Genomic DNA, 9,804 nt, shown 5'->3' with positions numbered 1-9,804 from the left:
AAAATAATTCAAAAAATTATATTTAATTTTTTTATTAATTAAATAAATATTTTTTATTCGAACTGATCCAGCAGGCTAATTAAAACAATATGCATATTTTATGCGGGAGATGCGGAACATGCCTATGCGACACGGGACAAATGTTACTTTTGTTGTGAGTATAGTTAATCAATTTATGCATCAAGGAAAGGATGCACATTTACAAGTTGCTATAAGAATTATCAAATATTTGAAAGAAACGCCACGAAATTTTATTCAAAAGAAATAAGAGTGCTAGTTTAGATATACTGATGTTGATTATGGATAAGATGTCAATTACCTAGAGTAATTTGAAAGACTAAAAAACAAAAATGTGATAACTAGGTCTTTAGCTGAAGCAAAATTTCAGACAATGACTCAAGGAACATGTAAACTGTTATGAAATGATTATACTATTGGACTTAAAAGATAAAGAGGGATGAACCTCTGAAATTATATTGTGAGAATAAATTTGCAATCAACATAACTCACGTGGACAAACACATTAAGGAAAAACTTGACAGTAGCATGATTTGTACTCCACCATATGTGTCTACTCAAAGACAAGTTACAGACATATTTACCAAGTGACTGAATATCATGAACTTTAAAAGAATTAAATCCAAACTGAAAATGAAAAATATTCATTCACTAACTTAGGGAATGTTAAAAAATTAAAAAAAAAAAACTAGAGGGAGTGTCGAGATATTTTAGGAAAATTTAATTCCTATTATTTTTTTTAGTTTTGTATATTTGTTGTATCTTATTTTTATTACTAGCATATTAATCCAACAATATCAGGGATTTGTTTCCTAGAAAAGGTTCTGCTTGATTCCGAATTTATCCAATTAATGTATATATAAGATGCAAGGAATGAGACTCAATAAGAGATAATTTATTTTCTTTTAAACTTAAGAGGATAGGTTTTATCTGCAAATCTACAAAGCTTTTACATTTTAATATAAAAATATATAATGTTAATAAATGAGATGTATAAGTTAAGTGAAAGTAAATCTTTTAAAAAAAATTATAAGTGGAATAAGTACTATTATAATTGAATGGTTATAAGAGTGATATAATACTTTTATTTAGTACAAAATTGTAAATTAAATATAAAGAATACTTTTTAAAGGATTTAAGACATAAATTATGTTACTATTTTGGACAAATACTTTCTATATTACAAATTATAGTTAATTTTTTTAAATAGGTAAAATTATACATTTTAAAATAATATTATCAGTTTCTTATTTTTATTTTTTAAAATATGAACTTGTTAAAGACGATTCCATTTTAGATAACTGTGCAGAGATAGGCTTTTGGTAGAGTTGGCATTACAGTACTTATTGTGACCATTTCTTAGTTCACTTTCTTAAAAAAAATTGATCACTATCTTTTCTTAATAAAGATATAACTTTCTTGTCCTTCATAACAGAGTTTAAGCGGCAAAGAAACTTACCATGATGGAGAACTTTTGGAGCATGGTTTGTGGAGAATCTGATTATCCTGGGAATGGAGTAAAACCACCTTTCAGTTACGATATCAAGTTTTTGAAAGATCCTTCTACGTGCACCTACCAGTTCTTGATTATCTGCTTTGATGTTTTGCTACTGATCATGCTAGGATTCATTTTGATACAGAAGTCTTTGTTCAAACCATTTCGTGGTCAGCTTCAGGTGGAAAGATATTCAAACTTGCAGCTAGTTTCTGCCATAACCAATGGTTTTCTGGGGTTGTTGTATGTGTGCTTAGGCATTTGGGTTTTAGAGGAGGAATTAAGAAAGAGGCACACTTTCTTCCCTCTTAAGTTGTGGTTGCCAGAGCTTTTTCTAGGATTCAGATGGTTGTTAGTAGGCCTAAGTGTAAGTCTTCAGTTGAAACAACTTCCAAGATCATGGTTGTGGTTGTTTTCTCTTCTTACGTTATTTGTTTCTATTATTTTCTGTATTCTATCCATGTCTTACACAATTAGTAGCAGAAAATTGACCTTCAAGCAAGCTCTAGATTTTCTGTCTTTTCCAGGGTCAGTTTTACTGCTCTTGTGTACTTACAAAGTATATAAATGTGAAGACACTGACAGAGAAATTGATGAAGGCCTTTACGACCCTTTGAATGGTCAATTCAGTGAAGTTGATCCAGATAATTATGTGACTCCATTTGCCAAAGCTGGATTCCTTAGTAAGATGTCATTTTGGTGGTTAAATCCATTGATGAAAAGGGGTCAAGAGAAAACACTCCAGGAAGAGGATATCCCGAAGTTACGAGAATCAGATCGAACAGAAAGTTGCTATTTGTCATATTTAGAACGTTTGAACTGGAAAAAGGGAAAAGAACCATTATCACAATCATCAGTTTTGTGGACCATAGTCTGGTGCCACAGGAGAGAGATTTTGGTGACTGGATTCTTTGCTTTGCTCAAGGTACTCACCCTGTCAACTGGTCCTGTACTTCTGAATGCTTTTATATTGGTTTCTGAGGGTAATGGAAGCTTCAAATATGAGGGTTATGTATTGGTCGTATCACTTTTCATCATAAAGATCATGGAGTCCCTGTGCCAAAGGCAGTGGTATTTCCGCAGTAGGCTTGTTGGAATGAAAGTTAGATCATTACTTACTGCAGCAATTTATAAAAAAATATTGAGGTTGTCAAGTGCAGCTAGATTGACACACTCGAGTGGTGAGATAATGAATTATGTGACTGTGGACGCTTACAGAATTGGAGAATTTCCATACTGGTTTCACCAGTTGTGGACAACAAGCCTCCAAATATGTATTGCAGTAGTAATACTTTTTCATGCTATTGGGATAGCAACAATATCCTCATTGGTAGTGATAGTCCTCACCGTGCTTTGCAACGTTCCCCTAGCAAAGTTGCAGCATGAGTTTCAGAGCAAACTCATGGTGGCACAAGATGAGCGATTGAAGGCGAGTTTTGAGGCTCTTACAAATATGAAAGTCCTGAAGCTGTATGCATGGGAAACTCATTTTAAAAATGCTATAGAAAGACTAAGAAGTTTGGAACTGAAAATTTTACGTTCAGTGCAATTGAGAAAGGCTTACAACATCTTTCTATTTTGGACCTCACCAATTTTGGTCTCTGCTGCTTCTTTTGGGACATGTTACTTCTTGAATATTCCTTTGCACGCAAATAATCTATTCACATTTGTGGCGACTATACGTCTTGTGCAGGAGCCAATTACAGGCATCCCAGATGTTATTGGGGTGGTCATTCAAGCAAGAGTAGCATTTGCCCGGATTGTTCAATTCCTTAATGCACCTGAATTGCAAAGTTTAAATTTCAGGGATAAAAGTTTTGATGGCAGTAAAGGGTCAATTACAATCAAATCTGCTGATTTTTCATGGGAAGGTAATGTATCAAAGTCAACACTAAGGAAGATAAACTTGGAGATTAGACATGGGCAAAAGCTTGCTATTTGTGGAGAAGTTGGCTCAGGCAAATCAACCCTCTTAGCTACAATTCTTGGAGAGGTTCCTATGATAAAAGGAACTGTAAGATTTTATTCCTTTTATGCTCCTATATTATAGAATATACTATTAAATCTTGGGGTACTCTTGTTGGCTATAACGTTGATGACATTTCTACTTCATAATTAATAGTTATATTTAGCATGTGAATTCAACTCACTATACTGACACTATACCATTAATGGATGTTTAATTCTCTCTATTGCATTACAGATTGAAGTTCATGGAAAGTTTGCATATGTTTCTCAAACAGCATGGATACAGACAGGCACTATACGGGAAAATATTTTGTTTGGATCAAATTTGGATGCTCATAGATATGAAGAAACACTTCGTAGATCATCACTACTAAAGGATTTGGAGCTGTTTCCCTACGGAGATCTCACACAAATAGGTGAGAGAGGAGTTAACTTGAGTGGAGGCCAGAAGCAGCGAATTCAACTTGCGCGTGCTCTTTATCAGAATGCTGATGTATATCTTTTGGATGATCCATTTAGTGCTGTTGATGCACATACTGCCACAAGTTTGTTTAATGTAATTTCATCTTCCTTACTTCACATACTACAGTTATGTTTTATGTGACATTCTTTATTCAAACATGGTTTTTAAACTTGGCAGGAATACATCATGGATGGTCTGAAAGAGAAAACTGTTTTACTCGTGACTCATCAAGTTGACTTTCTACCAGCGTTTGATTCTGTTTTGGTAATTCATTAAAATCAGGACGTTATTATGCTAAAGTTCTTCTTTTCTCTGTTTCCTGCACATAACTAGTGATAGTAAATTAGTAATGAATTGGAAGTTACTGATTTCATTTTTGTAATCATTAGGCTCCATATCCTTGTTATTTATCTTGCTTTTACTTGTAGAATGAAGTTTTTTTTTTCCTTTTCCTCAGTTGATGTCAAATGGGGAAATCCTAGAATCTGCTCCTTATCATCATTTGTTGTCCTCAAGCCAAGAATTCCAAGATCTTGTTAATGCTCACAAGAAAACTGCTGGTTCTGACAAGCCTATGAATGCTTCTTCTTCCAAGAGGCCTTTAATATCTGCTAAAGAGATTACACAAGCTTTCAAGGAGAAACAATCAGATGCCCCAAATGGAAATCAGTTAATAAAGGAAGAGGAGAGAGAGATAGGAGACACGGGGTTGAAGCCTTACTTTCAGTATTTGAATCAGAAGAAAGGCTATATTTACTTCTTTGTGACTTCTCTTTGTCACCTCTTGTTTGTCATTTGCCAGATATTGCAAAACTCATGGATGGCTGCTAATGTTGACAGTTACCAAGTTAGCACATTGCGGCTGATTGTTGTTTACTTCATGATTGGGGCTGTTTCTACTGTTTTCTTACTGATCAGAACTCTACTTCTTGTTGCCTTGGGTATTCAATCATCAAAATATCTATTTTTACAGTTAATGAACTCCCTTTTTTCTGCACCGATGTCCTTTTATGACTCTACACCATTGGGAAGAATACTTAGTCGGGTATGTATACTAAATAATTCCTTTCCATGCTATGAATTGTAATAATATTTTGATAGTCATTTCCTGTGCAGGTCTCATCAGATTTAAGCATTATGGATATTGATATCCCTTTTATTATTGCTTTTACTGTGGGAGGTACTACAAACTTCTATACTAACCTCACAGTTTTAGCAATTATCACTTGGCAAATCTTGTTTATCGCTGTACCGATGCTTTACATTGCAATACGCTTGCAGGTAATGACAAATTCTTCTTTGAAAACTGTTTTGATACTAAAATGGTATCTTCTATTTTGACTTGCCTCGGGAAAGCCATCAAATTTGACTAAATAATGCTTATTGTTCTTTAGCTTTTGTCTTTTGGAAACTTTTTGATGATCTTTTACTATATATAATATCAGGTATCCATGTTTTGAAACTAAACAATGTAGTTCTTTTTTAAAACTAGAGATACTACTTTTCCACTGCAAAAGAAGTGATGCGGATGAATGGCACAACAAAGTCATTGGTAGCTAATCATGTAGCTGAAACTACTGCTGGAGTTGTGACAATAAGAGCCTTTGAGGAAGAAGATCGTTTCTTTGAGAAGAATCTTGATCTAATTGACATCAATGCCAGTCCCTTCTTCCACAGTTTTGCCTCAAATGAGTGGCTGATCCAGAGATTAGAAATAGTTAGTGCAGTACTTCTTTCCTCCACAGCACTATGCATGGTTACTCTTCCACCAGGGACTTTCAGCTCTGGTAAGACTTCGGTCATGTTACATATGAAATATCATGGTGTTTAGCATTACAGTTATCTTCATAGTACTTTTATTTTATCATCAAACAGTAGCATTATCTCTCTTGATGCAAGTTTATTAATTTTAAATATCCTTTGTTCTAGGATTCATTGGCATGGCTCTCTCATATGGCCTTACACTAAATGCTCAACTAGTATTTTCAATTCAAAGTCAATGCAATCTAGCAAATTACATAATTTCTGTAGAGAGGCTAAATCAATATATGCATATACCAAGTGAAGTAATAGAAGGAAATCGTCCTCCTTCAAATTGGCCAGTTGCTGGTAAAGTAGAACTAAATGACTTGCAGGTAATTGGTACTTACTTAAAACGTGAATATTAATGTTCAAATATGAAATGATATGCATATATAATTTGCTTGTTTATACCAAGACAGGTACGATACAGGCCTGATGGACCACTTATACTCCATGGAATCACATGCACATTCAAAGCAGGACACAAGATTGGAATAGTTGGAAGGACAGGCAGTGGGAAGTCCACTCTCATCAGTGCATTATTTCGTCTTGTGGAGCCAGCAGGTGGAAAAATTGTAGTTGATGGCATAGACATATCTTCTATTGGCCTTCATGATTTGAGGTCACGTTTTGGTGTAATACCTCAGGATCCTACTCTTTTTAATGGGACTGTTAGATATAATTTGGACCCTTTATCTCAATACTCTGATCACGAGATATGGGAGGTAAAACCATCCACATTCTGTTTATTTGTACTCAACTTTACAAATGTAGCCTAATTGTTTGTCAATATGAAGGTTCTTGGGAAGTGTCAGCTACGAGAAGTTGTCCAAGAAAAATTTCAGGGCCTAAACTCCCCAGGTACATTGTCAACATTATGGTAATCAAGGTTTGAAATTTCAGTTGGGTTCTGTCACAGTTCATGATATTGTGGGAAATTGTGGAGAAATGAGGTTGATGCCGCCACAGTTGTGGTCGTAAACCGTTTTGTAAAATATTGATTGTAATTATGTCACAAGTACTTTCCTAGTTAATAACAACTAGTAAAATGTTGTTCTACAGTTGTTGAAGATGGATCAAACTGGAGCATGGGACAAAGGCAATTATTTTGTTTGGGGCGTGCACTTTTAAGGAGAAGTAGGATATTGGTGTTGGATGAAGCAACTGCATCAATTGACAATGCAACTGATTTGATTCTGCAAAAAACAATTAGAACTGAGTTTGCAGATTGCACAGTGATCACAGTAGCACACAGGATACCAACTGTGATGGATTGCACAATGGTTCTTGCAATCAGTGATGGTAAATTGGATGTAGACAACCCTTTTCATGTTCTACAAACCTTTATCAAACTATCCATAAGTCCATTCCCATTTTCTTATATCTTAATATCAAACTAAACTTTCCCCACTATGAGACCATGTTGAAAGAATGCAAATAGTTGATTTTATAGGTTCCTAACCAGAATTCTACCCATAAATACTTGGTTAGGCACACACCATTCATTGCATAGGCATGTTGTTTGGCATATGGTTTAGTTGCATTCACTAGTTAAAGGGTAATTTAATAAACAATGGGGTAGTTGATTTAGACACCTTGTAAAATTTGAGGTACTTAATTTCCACACTTGAAATTTTCTATTAGAATAAATGTGAGGACTTTTTTTAATCATTTACTTGTTTTAAACAGGAAGGTTAGTAGAGTATGATGTACCAACGAGCTTGATGATGAAAGAAGGATCGTTGTTCAAGCAACTTGTGAAAGAGTATTGGTCTCATTTCCAATCTGCAGAATCACATTGATAATACAGAATTTTTTTATAATATCAATATTAATTATTGTCTGTCTTTCTTTTGGGTTGAAGACGTTTTTGTTGTTATATGTTTTAAATCACTTTGATACAGTAAAATATCAATCAGTTTACTAGTTTTATATATTTTAATATTACTTATCACTACAAAATCATCAAATATAAATTCTAATTTTAAAAATCAAAATAATTAATTACTATATTAACTAAATTAGATACTATTTTAAAAATTACAAAAATAAAATAATTAATTGCTATATTAACTAAATTAGATACTATTTTAAAAATTACAAAAATAATTAATATTTAGAGTAGTTTTTATTATTAATAAAATAATTTTTAAATTAATATTTAATTAGTTATAAAAAACTTTTACTTATTTTTAAAATTTTAATAATTAAATATCAATTTAAAAATTAGTTTATAAATTTTATTAATAATAAAAACTATTTTAAATATCAATAAAATAATTATTTTAAAAATAATATTTAATTTAGTTAATACAGTAATTAATTATATCTTAAAAAAAGTATTTGATGATTTTGTTATAATGTGAGCATGTCCTTTAATAACTTAATCTTAATCTTATAACCCTCCAATAAAATATTTAAATACTCTAAATATATTGGTTATGAAGGTTGATAATTATGATATTTGATTAATATGTAATTTAAGACCATATTTTACAACATTATTTAGTTCTTCAAATTCCAAACAATATCCCTAGTGTTTTATTCTATACTATTTTCATAGGGAATAGTTGCATTCACACTATGTTCCTTCACCTTTCCTTTTCATTCTTCTTCACTTTCCAATCCCTAATATTTTGCTAAATTCTTCTCCTAATTTATAACAAACAAGTCATCAAAGACCTCTTCATTTTCTCCTTGAAACTAAGAGCAATAAAACACACCCTATCATCTTCCTGAGCTTTTGAAAAGCTTCAACTGTCATGATTTTAATCATCAAATTTGAAATGTTATCCTAGGTTCTACAATACCATTTTGACTTCTCCTCCCCTTGTAAGATATATTTGAACAATGGAAACATACTCTGATATATTTGTTTCTAGATTTTTTTTCAAAATTTAATTGTTGAAATTATTATCATGATGACAACACTATATTCTTTAACATAATTAAAATTGGTAATTAATTTCTAATTAGTTTCTAAAATTTTGATAGTTAACTAAATATTAATTTATAAATTTTATTAATAATATAAATTATTTTAAATATTAATAATTTTTTAGTATTTAATTTAGTTAATATAACGATTAATTATTTTTATTTTTTAAAATTTATTTCTATTTAATAATTTTTTATATATTTAATAATTTTTGAATGCATATGATACAAATAAGACTACTTGTTTTAAATAAAATCCAATCACCATAATAAAAAAATATATTGTTGTCTTAAAATATATATTTTTGCAAATAATCAAATAAAACATCAACGAATGCGTGAGTTTTATAAAACCATTGTATTGGAGTAAAAATTGCAAAAAAATATTTCAAAATGATGTGACAAAGTGAAACTCACAAAAAATAAAATTAAGACATTACAACGACATGTACAATCTTATTTATTCAAACATATATTTAAATAATTGATTGATAATAATTATCAAGTAATAATATTAAAAAAACTGAGAAATGCTTTAAAAAAATTATTTACTAAGTTGTAGAGTGCAGAAATACATCTTCACATGAACTATTTGTAAACATTTAATGATCAAACTATTAACGTAAAATATATTTTTTTTTAACGAAATGTGTGTGCTGATAAGTTAGTTAATTTATGATTTATTCATAGATAATCATTTCATTGGTATAATAGGTTTCCATCTAGTGCGTTCTTAAATTTTTTTTATGAATAAGTATGTATCGTTTTTTTTAACATATAGGTTTTGGTCTAGTCCTCCCATATTTTTTTTGTATTTTCTTTCTTTTTTTCTATTTTTGATAATATTTCATGTGATGGAAAATGATTGTTGTTACTTGAGATGTCAGCCTAGCTGAAATGCCAAGTTGCACAATGATGAAAGTTTTTCTAAAAATAATATTTGATTTCCCTTGAATAGAAATTAAAATTTAGTTTATATTATTTATTTAATAAGTTAAATAAATAATTTTAAGCAAGTATTTAAACTTAAGCTCCATTATATTTTATTTATGAAACTGACCCATGATAAAATAAAAACGATTAAATATGTTTTTCGTCCATGTATTTTAACGCGAATTTG

General features: G+C 31.1%; 1 protein-coding gene across 1 annotated transcript; it reads left to right on the top strand.

Moving 5' to 3' along the window:
* Positions 1-1,348: 1,348 nt before the first annotated feature.
* LOC137837553 (ABC transporter C family member 10) lies at positions 1,349-7,681 on the top strand. The gene is made up of 11 exons (XM_068646572.2): positions 1,349-3,527; positions 3,717-4,037; positions 4,122-4,208; positions 4,402-4,989; positions 5,061-5,225; positions 5,437-5,731; positions 5,874-6,079; positions 6,167-6,472; positions 6,545-6,608; positions 6,810-7,049; positions 7,437-7,681. The coding sequence occupies exons 1-11, from the start codon at positions 1,479-1,481 to the stop codon at positions 7,547-7,549; spliced, it is 4,434 nt and encodes a 1,477-aa protein (XP_068502673.1). The 5' UTR covers positions 1,349-1,478; the 3' UTR covers positions 7,550-7,681.
* Positions 7,682-9,804: the final 2,123 nt, after the last annotated feature.

Source organism: Phaseolus vulgaris, chromosome 4 (assembly GCF_051622355.1).
Source record: "Phaseolus vulgaris cultivar YP4 chromosome 4, ASM5162235v1, whole genome shotgun sequence".
NCBI classification, from domain to species: Eukaryota; Viridiplantae; Streptophyta; class Magnoliopsida; order Fabales; family Fabaceae; genus Phaseolus; species Phaseolus vulgaris.
This window is presented reverse-complemented; position numbering and strand designations above follow the sequence as displayed.

Excerpts from the sequence above, each read along its gene's own strand:
- LOC137837553 (XM_068646572.2), top strand. The coding sequence starts at position 1,479 with ATGATGGAGAACTTTTGGAGCATGGTTTGTGGAGAATCTGATTATCCT. Across the intron at positions 4,990-5,060 it reads TGGGAAGAATACTTAGTCGG|GTCTCATCAGATTTAAGCAT; the intron begins GTATGTATACTA and ends TTTCCTGTGCAG. Across the intron at positions 6,609-6,809 it reads TCAGGGCCTAAACTCCCCAG|TTGTTGAAGATGGATCAAAC; the intron begins GTACATTGTCAA and ends GTTGTTCTACAG.